Source organism: Panthera pardus, unplaced genomic scaffold (assembly GCF_024362965.1).
Source record: "Panthera pardus isolate Hobbes unplaced genomic scaffold, ASM2436296v1 HiC_scaffold_8, whole genome shotgun sequence".
Taxonomy (NCBI): Eukaryota; Metazoa; Chordata; class Mammalia; order Carnivora; family Felidae; genus Panthera; species Panthera pardus.
The window spans coordinates 43,998,893-44,018,829 of NW_026527013.1; the positions used below are offsets into that span (position 1 = coordinate 43,998,893).

General features: G+C 36.0%; 1 protein-coding gene across 1 annotated transcript in view; it reads left to right on the forward strand.

Moving 5' to 3' along the window:
• The window catches only part of LOC109254640 (contactin-6), a 282,077-nt gene extending 263,631 nt beyond the window's left edge, over positions 1-18,446 (forward strand). Inside the window, 7 exon segments of the mRNA XM_053897189.1 lie at positions 4,264-4,498; positions 4,612-4,727; positions 6,067-6,253; positions 16,041-16,153; positions 16,900-17,068; positions 17,921-17,981; positions 17,983-18,446. Of these exon segments, the coding sequence (XP_053753164.1) occupies positions 4,264-4,498; positions 4,612-4,727; positions 6,067-6,253; positions 16,041-16,153; positions 16,900-17,068; positions 17,921-17,981; positions 17,983-18,025 (924 nt within the window). The 3' untranslated portion in view covers positions 18,026-18,446.
• The last annotated feature ends 1,491 nt before the right edge of the window (positions 18,447-19,937 follow it).

A 19,937-nucleotide genomic window follows, 5' to 3' on the forward strand; every position in this document is an offset into this window, starting at 1 on the left:
TTCTTGTCCTCTGAACACATTTCCCACAAAGACATTGGCTCCCAAGTGAGCCTATAAGACATTTGCCTTGGGCGATGCTAAGTAGGTTATTTGGGGTTCAGTGTTCTTTGAAGGTCAAATAAACATTTCATCATAGTGTACAAGGAGTTTGGCCTGACTTCGCGCATTATTTTTTCTCCTCTAAGGTGAAAAATTACTAAAGGTTGATAATGTTTTTGCACATTCAATATTTGAGATGAATGGGAAATCCTTTTTTTGTCCAATTATTTTTTTGTTTATTTATTTTGAGAGAGAGCGAGCAAGCAGGGGAGAGGCAGAGAAAGAGGGAGAGGGAGAGAATCCCAAGCAGTCTCTGTACTATCAGCACGGAACCTGATGTGGGGCTCAGACTCACAAATTATGAGATTATGACACAATCTGAAACCAAGAGTTGGATGTTTAACCTACTGAAACACCCAGGCACCCCCTATGAATACTATTCTTAAATAGTCAGTTACAAGAAGAAAAAAAATCTTTCCATGATTTATAATGTCCTTGTTCTTTAAAGTGTTTCCCAAAACCATCACCTATGGCCTGCTCCCTGTTTTTATACAGATTCCCCTACACCATATCTGTGCTCTCAGGTGTAATGTATTGTTGCTTTCATGCTGTTGCAAGAGACCATATGTCTCCCATTGCTGAAAATCGTTACTATCTGGCCTCTTTAAAAAAAAAAAAAAAAAAAAAAAAAAAAAAAAACATTTGCTGGCCTCTTTTTAAAAAAAAAGATAATAAATCAAAATAATTTCCTCTGTGTTTTTTCTTGTGGTATCAGATATGCAGATACTTGCAGAAACTGCATTAATGAATGTAGTTTCCCATTTATCATTCACATTTGGCATCATGTATATTCAGTTCCTGAGCCAAATTCTTCTGATGCCCAAACTTCCTTCAGGAATAGGTTATATATTTTTAGAAGGCAACACATACATTAGTTAAAGCCACAAGAAGGCATTTAGCAACTGTTTCAATTCAATGAACACAAATGAATGTTGGAACTCTGTTCCAAGCAGTGGGGTTACAAATATAAATTTTAAAAAGGTCTGAATGCTCAGAGACCAACAGGACAGGACAATCTTAATCCAGCATGGAAGGTCAGGAAAGCTACCACCCTATCTTATCTCAAGTATGTTTTAAAAAAGAAATTGGGAGTGGAGAGACCATGCCAGGCCAAAGTCATTGCTATGGTAGAAGTAATAGTACCTGACGGACTTTCAAAACTAATGCACATCCAGCGACCATTCTAAATTCAGTCAGAATCCACCATTGTGGTTTATAAGTGACAGCTTTACTGGTCATTCCAGACTGCTGCTCATGTAGGTACACCATGGTATAATTTGCCTGCAATAAACATCCTTCTTGTGTTTTCTCCAGTGCCAAAGTAATGTGTATTTTGTGTTTATTTATTTGTTGTGGTTTGTTTTGTTTCCAGCAACCTACAAACGATATATAACTTGGAGTGTAGTAAATGCCAGTTCCTTTTTTAGGGGTATCTTTATTCACATATTATCATAATTTATTCTCTAAGATACTCTCAAGTTTGAGATACTTGTGGTAAATATGTCATATGAAATAGGACTATAAAATTAGGAATATGGGATAAAGTACTGTGAAGTACGAGATAAACACCTATACTGGGAGTTGATAAACATATATTATATATATACATTTTTTTGTAAAGGGCTGCTCAGGAAAATTATTCTGCCTTGTGGGCTATACATTGTCTCTCACAGCTTTCCAACCCTGCCATCATCATCAAAAGCATCCACATATCATATATAAATGAACATTTATGACTGTGTTTATTTCAAAACCAGACTGCAGACCAGATTTGGCTCTTAGGCCAGTTTGCTGTCCTTGGTCTATACGAAACATTCCGTTCCAGGGGCACCTGGGTGACTCAGTTGGTTAAGCTTCCAACTTTGGCCCAGGTCATGATCTCGCAGTTTGTGAGTTTGAGCCCCACGTCAGGCTTTGTGCTGACAGCTCAAAGCCCGAAGCATGCTTTGGATTCTGTATCTCCCTCTCTTTCTGCCCCTGCCCCACTCGCACTCTGTCTCCCTCTCTCTGTCAAAAATAAATAAACACATTTAAAAAAAATGTTGTAAATACATATTCCGTTCTTAGCCTTTAACAACGTTAATAGATTTTACTACCAGAAGAATTTCTGAATTTCTTCATTCTACTGACCACTTGCTTTCCTTAAAGAAGGAAGCTTTGTCCTGACCGTCTTAAATAGCTCTTTTTCCCCTGCCCATATGGGAAGAATGAAATGAAGACCCTTTACAAGTATCTTGTATCTCCTCCCCACCGCCCCCACGGCATCCTTCTAAACTATGTATGTTAGACTCAGATCTTTCTTGAGGGAACATCATGAGAAACACAAATTGTCTTGACTAACAAAAACTAAAATCACTAACTTTCTCAGATGAGCTAAACATCCTGATTAAATCTGAGACCAGAGTAGCATCAGAAACAAATCAAATCCTTTGGCAAGTAGCTTAAGGTCTCATAAATCTCTTCCATTCCACAAAAAATTAACTGTTTTAATTCTGATCTCCCTGTGAAAAGTGCTAATGCAAGGAAACATTTCCTTCCCCAGGTGTTTGTACCTGTATTTTTCTTCCTCTTTTCACTTTCTGTATTTGTTAGACTGTTCCACATGGCAAGAAACAGAGCCCAGCTCAGGTCGTCTCAGTTAATGGGGATTTCTTTTAAAGCTACACGGGAGGTAATGAAGATGGAAAAAAGTCTCACTAACCAAGCAGGCAGGTCAAATGAAGAAGTGGAACGTCGTTCATCACTGTTCAGAGCACAGTAGCTCTAGTCTGCTGCCGGCTACTCTGGTGATCCAGCTCCAATGGTCCCTCATGGCTTGTGCTCACTTCTTCCCGTTTCCTTTACTTACAACTTCCTATTTTGCTAACTGCTACATTCTGTCTCTTCTCTATGTGATTTATAGCTGCCATTGCCTCCTAACTTCTATTGCTTCATTATTCCTACTATATTCATTGTATATTTTCTATTTATTGCCTACTCTAAGTTTATCAGGTATTGGCCCCACCTATGTTTCATAATCAAAATCTGTAGGGGAGAGGAATTGATGGGGTCCATCAGTCACTACGGAACACAAAGATTTGGCACCCGGGACCTCATAGTGATTAAAATGGCACCATTGATTCTGGTGCCCATTGCTGGGTAATTAGATGTGGTCCAGGTCTTGGGATAATTTGATACAATGAATGGATATGTATGGGCAAGGAAAACCTCCTAAAAAGACTTGTAGCTATGCGGGACTGGAGCATTAATGTCCTATCACGTATGCCTTTAATAACGTATCAAAATATTTCAAAAAGAAAAGACAAGGAAGACATTTTTCTTTAAAAAAAAAACCTACATTTTCATAGATTTTAAAATACAAACTTCTTGTAAACAGATGGAATATATGTCTAAATTCAAGCATAAATTCATTTTTGTGTGTTTATTTTACGTGATTATTTATAGTGTAATATCTGTAGAGTTCTGGGGAACTAATATCTATTTTTGTTTTGTAATTTTAATAAGTTTACATTTTAAGTGAGTCTTACAGGATTTGGTCTCTGTGAGAATAAGCAAATTTTTTTGTTTTGTTTTGTTTTTAAAAATGTCAGGAAGAGTACACCCTGATGTTACTACTAATGAAGATGTATGTTTTAAAAATACTGGAAGGTCTTTTATGCTTTTGTGTTTGAGTGATGCTCTATAAGTTTTAAAGCAAATATTATTATATAATAATTGCATGTATCTTATAAGAATTTGTTGAAAATTTTATGAAAGGAAAATATAGCTAGCATTGAAATAGTTAATAAGTTAATTTTGTGCTGAGTTTAAAAATTCATATCCAAATTATGTTTTAACTTATACAATCTTACAATCTTCTGAACGATTTTTATAACATTTCATTATTTCAACTTAACAAATAATCATGGAAAGAGATATAAACATGTAAAACCTGTTTTACATTTCCATTAAATTTTTCATTTATTTATCTGAATATCTTTAATTGGGATCACTTTCCTAATTGGCGTTCCAAATAAAAGTATTATTATTTTTTCAATGTTTCATTAAACAAGGTTAATATCCATGTTTTTCTACACAAAAGAAACGCCAATTAATCAATATAAATTATAGTAGCTCCATAAAATATTTTTGTAAATACTCAGTGATTGATCACTTCTGCCCAAGTCAATTCCAGAAGAACTACAGAATGGAGAGGAATTTGGATACATCATCATGTTGCGGCCAGTTGGCTCAACAACCTGGACCAAGGAAAGAGTACCATCTGTAGAATCATCAAGATTTGTTTACAGAAATGAAAGTATCACCCCCCTCTCTCCCTTTGAAGTCAAAGTGGGTGTATATAATAATGAAGGAGAAGGATCTCTGAGTACCATGTCCATTGTCTACTCCGGGGAAGATGGTAAGTTGTGGTCAGCCCTGGAATGGTCATACTTGGGAATGTATGCATATGTTGCATTCATTTTCCATGAACCATTCTACTGAAGATGATTGTGTCTTTTTTTTGAATGATAGAACCTCAGCTGGCTCCAAGAGGAACTTCTGTCCAGAGTTTTTCTGCTTCGGAAATGGAGGTTTCATGGAATGCTATTGCCTGGAATAGAAACACTGGAAGAGTGCTGGGCTATGAGGTAATCCATATTAATTTCACTTCCACTTATGAATATGCCAGCTAACCATACAATTCTTGTTCAGTAGCCCTATGCTACTAACCTAGTTCTTAGGTTATATGTCTATAGCTGTGGAGTGAGCAGAAGAGATCTTTCTAGGTGATCTTAAGCAAGCAAATTAACAAATGGTAGCCATTTGTAAGGTGACCAGATGATTATCTCATTTATACATTCAAATCACCATCATATTTGTTTCTTGGGGAATAATAAGTATCTAATCCTCAATGATCTTGAATCATAGAAGAATTTTATTGAGAAAGCTGTCTTTGAATTGGAGCAGGACTTGAATAGATGTAGTCATCTTGGAAAAGGCAGTTAAATGATAAGAAAAAAAATCCTAGATTTTCATTAATCTGTCCTTTATAGTCTGTATAGAATGAGGTAAATCATATTTATGGGCCTTAATTCTCACAAAGTTAAACAATGAGACTTCTTAATTACTTTTTATTCTTTAGCTTGCAAATTCAGTGATTCCCCAAATGGATAACACATTTATTTTATTTTGGAGTTACAATAAAAGTATAATTCTATACCTCTTTAGTTGCTCCTTACACTGTTTTTGTTTTGCTTTTGTTTTTAATGCGGTTTCTAGTCCAAACAGACTCTAATCCAGGAATGCCTTACCTCTTATCTGAATCCTATTTATTTATGAAAGCTCATTTCTAGTTTCTTCCTCTAACTCTTCTCTGATCACTCCCTGATTTTGGAATTCTTCAAATTCCTAGAGCATTTTTTCCCAATATCACTTACTTGGAATGTATCCTCTGCATTTTGTTTGCCTATATATACTAGCCTCTCAACTAGATTATAAGGGACTCAAAGGCAGGCACCAAGCTTTATTCTCTTTTGTCTTTTTCAATGTGCATAAATCAGTACTAATGTATAGGAAGAGCCTGATATAAGTTGAATTATTAATTAACCTGTCACTCAAAGAACTCTGGAGGAAATATCAAGAACCAAATGTAACTGAAGTCCTTTGTTGATGGTATGAATCTTGCTTTGGTCCAAGTGATTATATATACCCTTTGTTACAGTCAATAACCTTTAGATAGCTCATGCAATATTTTATTTTGGCAACCTAAAAAAACTCTAGATTCACTGATTTCCATTGTGAATTTTTATTTTTTAATTTCTTCCCTATAAATCTTAGACTTTGATTATTTTATTGTTGTTGTATAACCATTGTAATTAGAAAATATTCTTCTATTTGTGCTCCTATGCTCCTCCCTTCCCATAACCTACCATGGTTGATACTTGCTGGCAAACAATGAATTGTTTGTTCTTTGTTTTTAATGATCAGGTATTATACTGGACAGATGACTCCAAAGAATCCATGATTGGGAAAATTAGAGTCAGTGGGAATGTCACAACCAAAAACATCACAGGGCTGAAAGCTAATACCATCTACTTTGCTTCCGTGAGAGCTTACAACACTGCAGGGGCAGGGCCCTCAAGCCCCCCAGTCAACGTTACCACCAAAAAGTCTCGTAAGTATGCATCCCACTGCAGGGACCAAGATTCATCTATAAATAGAAACATGTTCCTTTGCTCATTCTCTATTTCATTCCTCCCATCTTCTCATTTTACTTATTGCTTTGTTTGTTAGTTTGTCCCTTAAATAAGGATAATTGTTGAAATTTTCTGGTAACAATCAAAGGAAACCATTTTGATTTTTTGGAATTCCAAAAGAGAAAATATTCTGAGTATATAGATGCAAGATAGGAGAGTGTAATGTTTAAAAGCATAGGCTCTGATGCCCTCTCCCAACCTCAGTTCAAAACCTGACCTCTTGGGGTGCCTCGGGTCTCAGGCAGTTCAGCATGCAACTTTGGCTCAGATCATGATCTCATGGCTCACCAGTTGGAGATAGCTCAGAGCCTGGAGCCTGCTTCAGATTCTGTGTCTCCCTCTCTTTATGTCCCTCCCCCTCCTACGCTCTGTCTCTCTCTCTCAAAAAATGAATAAACATTAAAAAACAAACAAAAAACAAAAAAAAAAAACTGACCTCTCATTCTTGGATTATTGAGTGGTTATTTAATCTTGCAGAGTCCCAATATCCTCACCTGGAAAATGTGAGAATAATAGTACCTATTTCCTCACAAGGCTTTCTTCAAGAGTGAAAGACATAAAGAATATATCTAGTACATACATTAGTACGTGCTTGGTAAATTGTTTTTCATTTGTTTCTATTTTGTCTTGTTTATCATTTGAGAATTAGACTGTACTCTGATGTTGGCCCTAGCACTGCCAGATGTCTAGCTCTTTCTTTCTAGAATAACTTATCACTGCAGTATACTTAGAAGTCCCTCAGATTTAAGAATGAACTCTTCTGCTTCTTTTTAACTCCCTTAATAGTCAGCCAGCTGTCTTTCACATAGGCAAGGCCTACTGAATAAAGGATGAGTAGTTGATCGTTGTTGCATTATGTTCTATGAGTGAGCCTGGTATTACACAAGTATTCTATATTATGAGGCACAGTGATCAAATATGATTTAGGAGCAGCTGCCATATGTCCTTTTTATGACTGTATAATTCTTGTGTATTCCTTACCTGTTGCACATGAACATAAATTATTTGTGTTCACGGGCTTTTAAAAACACATTCTTTGGTCTCTGAATCCCAATAAAAAAGAGGATTCAAATATAGTTGCTGAATTTTGAGAAACAGTTAAAACCTTATATAGTTCAAATATAGTTGTTGAATTTTGAAGAAGACTATAGATATGGATACATAGGAAAAGGATAGCTTGCTGTTAAATGCAGTATTCTTTTCTGTGTATTGAAAAAGAACAGGTGGTTGAAGTCAGTTTGAAAATCAAGTGATATAAAGTTTTTTTTCCCGTAAACATATATTTGTCCTATCCAAAAAGAACTTAGACATCATCTCAGTTATTAAACCTTTGACTATAGAATACATGATGCATTTATGTCCACATCACCAGGCAAGTAGCCAAAGACCTGGGTTCTAATTCTGGATACATCACTGATTCATGACCTGAAACAGGACAAGGCATTCCATTTTGTTGCTTTAATTTTCTTATCTGCTAAGTGGAAATTCTCTCTACCTTCACTCTTTTCCCAAATCATTGGTGAGGCATAAATGAAGTGCTGATTATAGGAGCACCTTGAAAAATACAAGGTGCTGTGAAACTGCTAGGGAGAAACAGACAGATAGCAAACAGCCTCTGAGGATCAGTCCATTTCAAGGGGAGAGTGGGGCCAATAATTCTTAAACCAGCTCTCTTCCAATCTACCCAGTTTGAAAGAGACTGGGTCATGAGCAGTCCTCAAGAACTGATTAACTAGAAATGTAATTCTCTTTCTCTTCCCGTTTTATCCCATGCTGACCAAATCAATGAAGCCATTGCCATATATGGGTATGAATGATTTGCTTCTGGAGTCCTTCTGGAGTCTAACCTTTTTCAGCTAATCTTCAAATCTGGATGGAAATTTCCAGTGGTTTTAAGATTGTCCAGGTATTCAGAGATGCCAAACTCACAGAAACCCCTTTGTGTAATTCAGTTCCTATCTCAGGCACTATCAAGGGTGATTTGAAATGTGTAAAGATAGTATTTAAAAAACCTCACAGATTTGTATCGTGATTGACGGACAGACATGATAGTGTGGTAATTGAGGCAACGCTTAAGTCAGCTCATATTATCTGTACTCATATTGACCAGTTTAGGGTGGACTGGGACCTGAACAATAAACTACTTTAAGAAGCTTTCAAAATAACTTCCTTTTCTGCAACCTGAATTTGCTAGTTTGATCATCTGTATAACTTAAATCAACCATGCATTAGTTTGTGCTAACTTACTCTATGTGTTTAAGCATAAAACTCGTCTTTGACATGGTGACCCCATGTTTGTTCAGTTGACCTCTTCAAGTACTTGATACTTCAAGTGGCCTTAACTGAAATTTGGATTAAATGCCAAGATGATCATAGGTGGCTTCTCTGAGTGTTCACACGCGCTCATCGTTGTCAAAGAGTGGACATATCCTTTGAAAACAGTTTGATTAACAAGGAATGATTTCACCAAGATGTAATGTTAGAATGTATCTGCTGAGAGAAAATTGAGAGGAGATTCATGAAATTTAAAATGCAGTTTATTATTTTTAAGCATTCATATTCTTTCCTGATTAAATCAAACAAATGAAAACGCTTATAACTCCTAATTTCTTTAGGGCAATTTTGTTCAAATATTTCTTAATTTTGGCTTTCACCAGTCTGTATCCTTCAGTGTCCCAGCCAAAAGGACTTGAGAATAAGAAGTTCTACAGGTCTCTAACTCATTATATTTGAGTTATATTTGAATACCAAGTAAACCTCTAATTTTATTCTGTAACATTCTATATCATTGTCATCATGAAAATAGAATAGAAATTTTTTCTGATTCCTATTGTTACTGTTCAGATTTCCACAACTTAGTGGTACAAAGAAATACAAATTTATTTTCATACCTTTCTAGAGGTCAGAAGCCAGAAATGATTTTCATCGGTTGGAAATCAAGGTGTTGGTGTCAGCTCTGCTCCTTTTGGAGTCTCTAGAAGAACATGTGTTTCTTTGTGTTTCCTGGCTTCTAGAGACTACCTGCACTCCTTAGCCGTGACCCTTTCCTCTATGTTGAAACCCAGCAGCTCCTTATCTTTAAATCTCCCTGTGACTCTCACCCTCTGCTTCTGTCATTGTATTTCCTCTGACTCTGCCCTCCTACCTCTGTCCTTCCCTCTTAAGGATTGTACTTCACCCACCTGGAGAATCCAGGATTGCTTCCCATCTAAATATCCTTAATTTAATCATACCCGGCACAGTCCTCTTTTCCATTAAAAAAAAAAAAAAAAATTAGAGGGAACCTGGGTGGCTCAGTTGGTTGAGCATCCAACTTCACCTCAGGTGCTGATCTTGCAGTGTTGATGAGTTCTAGACCCGCGTCGGGCTCGCTGCTGTCAGTACAGAGCTTGTCTGAGATCCTCTGTCCCCCTCTCTCTCTGCCCCTCCCCTGTTCATGCTGTCTCTCTTTCTCACCTGAAAACAAATACACATTTAAAAATTAGGAATTAAAAGGGTTTCTATTTGATTTAATCCAGACAGAAGAGGGAAACTTAAAAATACGAATCCCTTGGGGCGCCTGGGTGGCTCAGTCAGTTAAGCCTCCAACTTTGGCTCAGGTCACGATCTCGTGGTTTGGGAGTTCGAGTCCCACGTCAAGCTCTGTGCTGACAGCTTGGAGCCTGCTTGGGATTCTGTGTCTCCCTCTCTCTCTGCCCCTCTCCCACTCATGTTCTATCTCTTTCTGTCTCTCAAAAAGAAATAAACACAAAAAAATTAAAAAAAAAATACTAAGCCCACAAATTCCAGGGATGAGGATATGGAAATGTTTCAGGGAAAGGGCCTTATTATGTTGACCACAGCTATAAAATACTGAGCATGTATATATCCTAAGCCCTGTGTTAATTTTCCACATACATTATCTCACTTAATTATTATAACAAATCAAAGAATTTCGTATTTTAATCCTTAGATATGAAAAGAAATGCCTAGTCAGGTTGTTTTGGCATCTATTAGACTGAGAGACACAATGAACATGGATGGATTCTCCGAATCTCTTCATCCCATGAACACTGTGCTAATTTGTAATCTTCATCTTTAACCATCTACATAGTCTCTCTCTTTCCAAACTCTCAAATCTTCAGTCTAAACCTCAAATGGTCTTTGGATTTCTCTTCCTAAAATGGAATCGTGCCCTATTCTTCCAGAATTTCATTGTCTCCTCTATTCCACAGGACAAAGGCCAAGAGGATCTTTCACCATCTGTCCCAAAGTCCTTTTCTATACTTATCTTGCTAGCTAGCCATGGTAGTATGAGAATTATTGATCTTCCACAGCTTAACATTCACTTACCTTACTTCATGTATTCTCTCCTTGTGGCGTGCCCCTGCCGTGCCTGTCAACGGTGAAATATCTTTCCTACCAAATTGTAAGTTTCCCCTATTTTCCCCTTTAATGTATTTGCAATTTTTCTGGGTGTTCCACCACTTTGGCTCATTGTGAGATAGTGTTGGAAAGAGAAAGGGACTCCTGAGTGAAAGAAGGTTGTCTGTGAGTCTCAGTTCCGCCATGCACTACCTGTGTGAAAGGTCTAATTCCCTGATGACTCAGAACCCATTTTTTCATTGGAAAAACAGATGAGGCTTCCTCCAGAGGTTTCTCTGAGAACTAAAGGATACTATGTACACCAAGGTGCCCCAGAGGCCGCCATACAGCACAAGCTCAGTGCATCATAACACATTATTGTACTTCTTCTGCAGTGGTGATTTCACTTTCTTTGCATTTCTTAAAAGAGGAAAGCACTTTCTACTTTCTTTCTCTTTATAAATCGTTGCAGAAATTGTCTTCAAGGGTCATGAAAGGACAACCAAAGTGAAGATGTGGAATGCCTTTAATGAAACATTGAAGATTGCTCTGATTCCAAATGCTATCCCTGGATCTAACTTTGATTTTCCATGTCCTTGAGATGACATCAAGATTACCTCAGAAGAGTGGTGACAGCAAAAATTCTGCATCCATCACACATTCATACTGTCACTGTCTAGATTTTCAGTCTGATACTTGATCATCCATTGTAAATTCTCAGAAAGCAAAGCTCACATTTACCAAAATCTCTGCCTATTCTGATTGGGCAAGCTAAAGAGAAGACAGAGCCTTTTTTTGGAAGCATGATGAATCAGTCAATCACTCAAGAAAAATAGTGCTTCACATGAGCTATGCATAGGGTGAGGTGGCTGACGGAGATTAAAACAGCCAAAATCTCTGCCTTCAGGCAATTTCTCTTTTAGTGGAGAGGCAACCTGAAAGAAAACAAAGCAAAAAAAAAAAAATAAAGAATCATAAATTGTGAAAAATACTACAAAGAAAATAAGAGGCTGAGATATACATAAAAAGGAGGAGCTTTGTAGTGAAGGGTATATATTTTGATACGGCATGAAAAATAAAAAAAAAAAGAGGTAGTGGACAAAGGGATCTCCAAACAGAAAGAACAGCTTATGCAAAGCTTCTGAAGTCTTTGTTATTATTGTTACTGGTGATAATGATGCCTTTTTGGTTTTTTTTTTTTAAGTAAATATCAGTGATATAACAAGAATCATAGCTTAGTGAAAAATTATCTATTTCTAAAAGAAAACTGAGGGGCATTGAAAATATATTGTGAGCCACACAGATATCGCTTAAATGGAATTTAGATTACAATCAAAGGAAGAAAAAAATTTGCCTCAATTCCAAGAAGAAAAGAAAAAAAAAAAAAACAACTGCGTATATAGAAAGAAATATTCAGACCCAGCAACACAAAGTGTTTGCAAGTTTTGGTTCAATTTGGCCCCTGTCGTTGACTGACTAGTACTCTGTACTGGATTTTTCTTGCTGTAAATTTGCAATCAATCCATATTTAGACATAAAGGAAGCATTAAGCTTTTATTTCATCTTGCACTTATGTTCTTTCTCTTTTGCCCAAATGTCAACCCCATGCTGTTACTTAGAAGTGTAACATAAGAAGTTGTTTTTGAATTGAGTTCACAGTGTGAACTACAGTTGAATATAAATGCCATCTACAGAAAAATTGATCACAAGGAAAGCATTAGAGCTGTAGACGGCTAGTTTAATGTCACTCCGTCATTTGATTAATAGAAAATGATTTCGTCTCTGAAAACTGCATAGAACGCTTTTAAAAATTAGAAAAGTGCTTGTTTTGTTGAGTTTACCATTGACCAACTTGGTACAGATATCCATGTGACAACGTTTTAGATTTTCAAGGTAATGGAAATCTCAATGTCATCATAGATATTTGAAATCCAGTTTAACTATGTACATTAAGCACATGAAACCAGAACTGTTAATAGTGTTCATATCAAGCAACTTTCTAAAGATACTTGCAGAAAATTTATTTAAATACTAGACAAAAGGCATTGGCATTGAAGTCATCTTCATGGACAAAGATAAGAAAGATGATTGACTATGAATAGCTAAAACTCTACCACTTTATCTGTCTTTTTTTTTATAAGAGATTTTCTTAAAATTTTTAAGCTGTATTTATTCATTTTGAGAGAGAGAAAGTATGAGAGGGAGAGAGAGGATACCAAGCGGGCTTCACTCTGCCAGTCCGGAGCCTGACATGGGACTCAAACTCATGAGCTGTGAGATCATGACCTGAGCCGAAATCAAGAGTCAAACTCGAACTAACTCAGCCACCCAGGCACCCCCATCTGTCTTTAAAAAACCATCCAAAGAACCCAAATAAGAGAAATATTATTAAGGGAGAATGTTAAATTTACTCTAATTATATTTAAGAAGTGGGTCATTTGCAAACTTTGGAATTACATTATTATTAAAAAACACTTTGAACACAATTGAAAAAATTAATTATGTCATAAGATCTGAGTGGAGAGCTGTTACTCTCAGGAAAGAGAATTAGCATTTACTGAGCTTTTTAGCATGTAACACTAACCAAGTGCTGAACATTTCATATTTTATGGCATATAAGCTAAAACTCTTAAAAACTAGGAGATTTTTGACTCATTCTGAAGATGGAAAAACCAAGGCCTCTTGGAAGAGACTGGATACAGATTCACATCTCTCTGACTTTAAAGGCCAGCTCTTTCCACCTCCAAGATAGCAAGATAGCAAAGAATTTATCTATGCCATTGGCCATTCACACCAAGAATTCATTCCTGGTAGAACTTTTGTCACTTTATGTCCATTGAACACTTTACTTATGCTCGGGTAGATAAACAAATGCGACCATTTTGGTGTCATTACCATAGTTGTAAACTCCTTGTAAACATAGTTGATAGAAGGGTCAGTTCTGTTTCCCAGCCTGGAGCTTCACCAGTGGATTTGTAGTGTTAAAAACAGTACTTTTCCTCTGAATGAACTACAAAATAGACACAAAAATAGATGAAAACTTCAGAGTCCATCACTGCCAATGACATCAAAGGAGCAAATTTATATTCTCCCTGTATTGATTATATGATGCTGTTAATGTTAGTGCTTCATTTTAAAGAACAGAGATAAAAGAAATGTGCCACAAGAGCATACTAGATATTAAAACTATGGTATCTTCTGAGAATTTTTATATGATCGCTTTTATAACTGAGAAAAAATATTAGAAAAGGCACCCTGGGATAGTTGAGGGAGAATAGTTACAAAACTATTATTGTTGCTATCTAGTCCTTCAGGAATAAAACATATTGGCAAACATGCATTGAGTGCTTACTAAGTGCAAAACTCTTAGGCCTTTAATTATGATTGGGTATATATAGTCAAGAAATGTACTAGGGAAAGTTTAATCCATTTGGCCTATCTTATAAATCATATGAATTGCTTGAGGTTTGTCCATGGCAATTGACCTTGATTATAGAAAAGAATAATGAATGGATTGGCCACTTTGTGTCACCTATGGATCTGACCACATCCCAGTACATAATCAATATAACCTGAGACAATCACTCAGGACTCTGAGTGGTTTTTCTTTAGCTATCTTATTGTAGTCATTTATTCAACATATATGACTGTATGTCTTCTATGTGCCAACCACTGTGCCAGTGGTTGAGAATACAGAGTTGAACAAGGTGCATGCCGTCAATAAAGTTAAACGCACAATCAAGAATAATTATAATTCAGTGTGACAAATCCATTGTAAAGTAGGAACTGAGCCCTATTGGAAGCAGAGGGGAAACATTTCTCAGCCGTGTCTCAATTGAGGTGTCAGTAACTAGGTGGACAAGAGTAATGTTCCTGTGGGTTTACAGCAATGGTAATATATGGTAATAAAATTTCAGACACTCCGAGCAAGACTCATCCAGTAATTTATAAGGGATTAAATAGTAGTTGAGTCAAAGCTCCGAAAGAAATCATTTCCATCAGTGTTATAATGAGTTAAATATTATGCTCATTCAGCCTCACAAATTCAAATAAGATGCCAAAAACATCTTGCTGGGTAGTTTTATCTTTGCCTCTGCTTTCCAGCTAAATTATTTTTAATCTCTCTAGTTTCCTAAATCTCAAAAATAATCATGTGGACTCAAATCTTTGAAAAGCAGCATGTTGTCATGGAGGAACACTGGCTTAGAAATCAAGAGAATGGGATTCTGATGTGACTCAGCCACTCTTTAACTGCTTGCTTTTGGATAACTGGACCACCAACCTGGACTCTAGTTTTCTTGTATGTAAAATTCTACAGTTGGACTAGATCCATTATTGCCGTTAGAAGGCTGATTCGAAGACCATCTTCTCTTACTACTTACCACCTTTCTCCTAGACAACCTTAATTTCTGGGAACTAAAAACTGCATTTTGGATTTAGAGTAAACACCTTTTGGGATGATCCCCCAGTTTGTAATTATTTTCTCTTTTCTGGGTTTCCGAACAGCTCTATATTCAATGACATGCATTTTTCTTAGTATTTAGCTACAATTGATTAGAGTGCAATAGACATGGCCAAGGGCAATCAATCCTCGTTTTTTCCTGGGGCTTCTAGCATGGACTATTTCTGAACAGAGTAGATTTCAAATGTCAGATATGGAGAACAGTCACGATTTCTGCTGCATACGCTGAGAATGACAAAGAGATCTGTAGCATCTACAGTAAGATGACCATGCATCAGACACAACTGTGGGAAGCAGAAAGAACTTCTTGGCTTTTTGACATTTTTGTTTTGTCCCTCTTAAAGCTCTTTTGCATTTTGCCATGAGTTCTAAGAGATTCCCCTGTATCCTTCATAATCTCTTACTGTTTTGCTTATAGTATCTTGAGTTTGTTGTGTTACTTAAAGTCAGAGTCCTAACTAATGCAAGATTAAAATGGAAAAGACTGCTAGGAAGTAACCTTTGTGTTGATATGTATAAAGGGTTTGTAGCCTGAGTTTGCTTGACATGCTCTTTGATTGATGACCACATGGAACACTAGATAACAGAGCCCTCCATCTAGTTATATATTGGTAAAGTAAACCAATTCAAAAGCAATGATTAATACATTAATACTGGGCATGTAACAAGCCATTATTAATTCATAAGTTTGTCACAAACACATTCCCAAATGACCAGAATTTAAATGAATTTGCTTATTCTGATTAGAATTAGTATGATATTTCAAATGACACTGAAAAAAAGTTGTGCTTCTGCTATGATAATCATCCAGGACTTATTTTCCCTTTTCATGTTGATGGGCCATACAGTAACCACGAGCTAATTAATATTCATTTGGATCTTTGATTATCTCTTTAAAGCACCAAGCCAACCACCAGCTAACATTGCCTGGAAGCTGACAAACTCTAAATTATGCCTGAACTGGGAACATGTAAAAAACATGGAAAATGAGTCTGAAGTGTTGGGCTACAAGGTGAGTATTTTTTTTCTCCCTTAATAATATCAATTAAATTACTAAGGAACCAAGAATGTCACAACCAAATAAGAAACAAATTTATACATATGAAAATACAGGAATCTTTAAAACTTATTTGAAAAATGCTTAACATTGCCTCTTTCAAATTCTTCACTGAAAATTTTTATATGCTGTGGACACTAATGTATCATGGTACAACAAGAATAAAGTTTTTCTTCAAGCGACTCCCCCTTGCCATAAGATGATGGTGTGTGTGAGTAGTAAGGTAGATGAGAATGAAATCTACGAATATACTCAAATAGAATTTCTAGAACTTAGGCTGCAGTGGCATGTAAGCCTTAACAATATAAAAGGAATCTAACAAGAGTATAGCCAAATACCCACAGAAAATTATTTCTATCACTGGTAATGGACATCATCTCCTAGCAAATGCATATATCCAGTATTTGAAATGGGTCCAAACTAACCAGTGACTTTTCACAGCAAGCTCCAAAGGTAATAGCCTCAAGCTATTTAATTGAGATAAGTCTATTGTCATTTCAGAAGCATTGGCCAAAGACAAAATCTTTGTTTTTGTTCTTGTTTTTGTTTTAATGCCTAAATTTAAGGAAAAGGCATAGACTAGATATTTCCATTCAAGGAGGACAGCATTTATAATGATACATTGTAGAGTGTTCCATAAGAGCGTCTGGACCTTAAAAAAGCAACATGTCCTTTTAACTTCGATTCACTATTTTATTTAGATTCTGTATCGGCAAAACAGACAGAGTAAAACACATATCTTGGAAACAAACAATACATCGGCTGAGCTTCTGGTTCCGTTTGAAGAAGACTACTTGATTGAAATAAGAACAGTTAGTGATGGTGGGGATGGAAGCAGCAGTGAAGAAATTAGGATTCCAAAAATGTCAAGTAAGTTGAATCACCATTGCTGTTGTAGATTTTGAATCTGGACAGCTGCAGCCTGAAATCTAGGCTCTATGAAGCTTTCCAATTCTTGTTTGAATGTTGGGTGAAAAAATAAAAGGTCTGTGTTTCCATTTTCAGTTGTGAACAAGAGGTGATGAGTCAATCTTTCTTTAAATAATTCCTCAAATTTGCAACATGCATACTTATTACAAACAGTTTCATGTTTCCTCATTTGAATCTCAAAAAGAAAAAAAAAAGAAAAGAAAACACACAACTGTGTGTCGTTGGTACATAATTCATTCTCTTGGTACAAAAATCAGTAAGTGTTTCTGTGGGTTTTCACAGGCTTCTTGGAGCAGGGACAGAAAATATGAAACACATGTACTTATACTCCTATTCCCATATCCATTGCAGACATCACTAATCAATCATGGCCTGCATAGGGAGCTGAGTCCCAAATCTCAGATCCTCTCCATACAGTGTTCTAAGCAGGTCACACCATTCAGTTGAATTTAGCACATAATAAGATTTGTTATTTTTGCTTCAGATGAATCACTTGCTTAAAGTTGGGCCTCAGTGAAATCATCAGGCACCACATGTTGGCAAATCCTAATCTGCCCTTCCATCAGACTTGGTCAATTTAAGCATTTTCCTTTTTCATTTTTACATTTAAAACACATAGCATAGGATAGAGGACTAAAGACACTTCCTTGTATATAATATAAACAAAAGTAGTATACTAAAACATGTTATTAGAAGACAAATGATAGTATGCATTTTAGGTCTTGAAAATTAATCTAACAAGCAATTGTATTTTTTTCTCAAGATGTTTCATTTTATTTTTATATTTTGCAGGCTTGAGTTCCAGAGGAGTTCCAGTCTTAGAACCTAGCGTCTGTTTCCTGTCAATTGTCATCATTTTTTACTGTTTTGCAATTCAGCCACTTATACGATGAATAAAACCATAAATCTTTGAGAGTTTTTTGAAAGCAAATCACTCTGTAAATAGGCTCTCCAGCCCCTATCACAAAATACATCATTAATACAGACTTGTTTGGAAAGAAAAAAAATGTATATTATTAAGATCTTGTAAATATCTATGGTACATTAATAAAACAGTTTTAAACACTTTTGAACTTTAAAGTTCGCACATGATTTCATATATTCTGAAAGTGCCAAATGATCCGTGGAGTTGTAACTGCTGTGGCTTTTAAGTGACTTATATGGAAAGTATAAATAACTCCCCTTGATGATGATGATAAATATGAAATAGATTTGAGTTATCATAGAAAATATGTATATTTTTACATGCTCCAGGCAATTTAGGTAACTATTAAAAATGTTCACCCTACTTGGAATAAAATGTAATTATTTGTTTACAGTTGGGACTCTTTAAAAATGTAAGCTTTTCCAAAGCGTGATGTGCTTTTACATCTGAATGAGGTGAGGCCAGGAAATATTTGTACCCAGTAATATATGTATATACATGATGTTCTTTTCAACTCACTTTCCTAAGAATCCCAGTAATAATAGTGGCAGGAGAAAGTGCCTTATGGTAAAGAAAAAGAAAAGAAGGGGAAGAAGCAACCATCTAAAACAATTTAACAAGTCTGGTATATCATAGGCAGTTTCTCACAGCAAAATTTAATTTTTTAAATCAATTTTGAAATCTCCTAAGAAAAAAAGTTGCATGAACAAGTCTCAGGTAATTATTACAAATTGTTAGCAATGCATGTGGCTTTTTTTTCATATAATAAATACATCTATGATAAATAAATACACACATATATATATAGCCAATCTTCTCTGCAACTATGAAAATAGTCCTACATTGTCCAAGTCTTATAAAGATTTTTGTGGGTTGGCTCTTCTGTAAGGTGAACCTATTTCAGTCAGTGGCTCTACTTCTTGGATCTGCATTCTGGAGAAAGCAGTCTGGGTGAAGGTAAGGTTAATGAGTGGGACAGTGCCATTTTATGTGGCCATCCATTTCCTTCACAAACAGCCTTAAGGAGTTTGGCCTCCTGGCAGCTTGCACTAACTCCTAGCCAATCAGTCTTGATGTCCTACGGAGCTAGGGTTGAGAAATGGCCACCCTAGTTCTGCCTTCTTCATATGGTGTAACCTCTTAATTATGTTGAAAATATTTTAATTATCCTCACAACCCTCAAATCACACAGTCCTCAAAATTGGATTTTGTTCTTTTCATTTCTAATGTATTTTAGAGCTATTTAAAATACCCAGTATAGTCAGGAGCAGATGGACAATGACTTTTCATAGTTCAGAATTTCTCCCTGCCTGAATAGTGTGTCAAGCATACAGTACAAATTAATGAGCCTTATTCTCCTCCATGCCCTAAGATATGGCTGTGCTTTGAGGGAGCAAAATAAATAAGCAAGAGCAAATGTTGTTTGGCACACTCATGTTAACAGCTGCCTGTCCAAGATACATCTGTATTGATCAGAAATACCAGCGGCACAAGGTCTCAATGGTTTTCTCAACTTAGTGAGAGACAAGATTTGTGTCTTCCTCCACAAAGCAGAGACTGAGAGTTAAATATACTATGAGATTTTTGTTTCTACTGATTAAGTGAATTGGATACATAGCTCTATGTGTATGAGTCCGAAGGCTAAGGCAGTTCTTATCAATAACTCTTATAGGTTTGCAGTTGTGCTTTAATTCACAATTGTTGGAGGTTTAAAACTATACATTATTCAATGTCTACTATTTATTATTTATCAACCCATACTAAAATTTTTGGAATATAATTTGGTGTTAATACTAAATAGCATTTGTTTTGGCTCTTGATTTACTTAAATTTCTACACTAAGTGAAGCCTTGGACACATCTTTTAACATCCCCACATCACTAT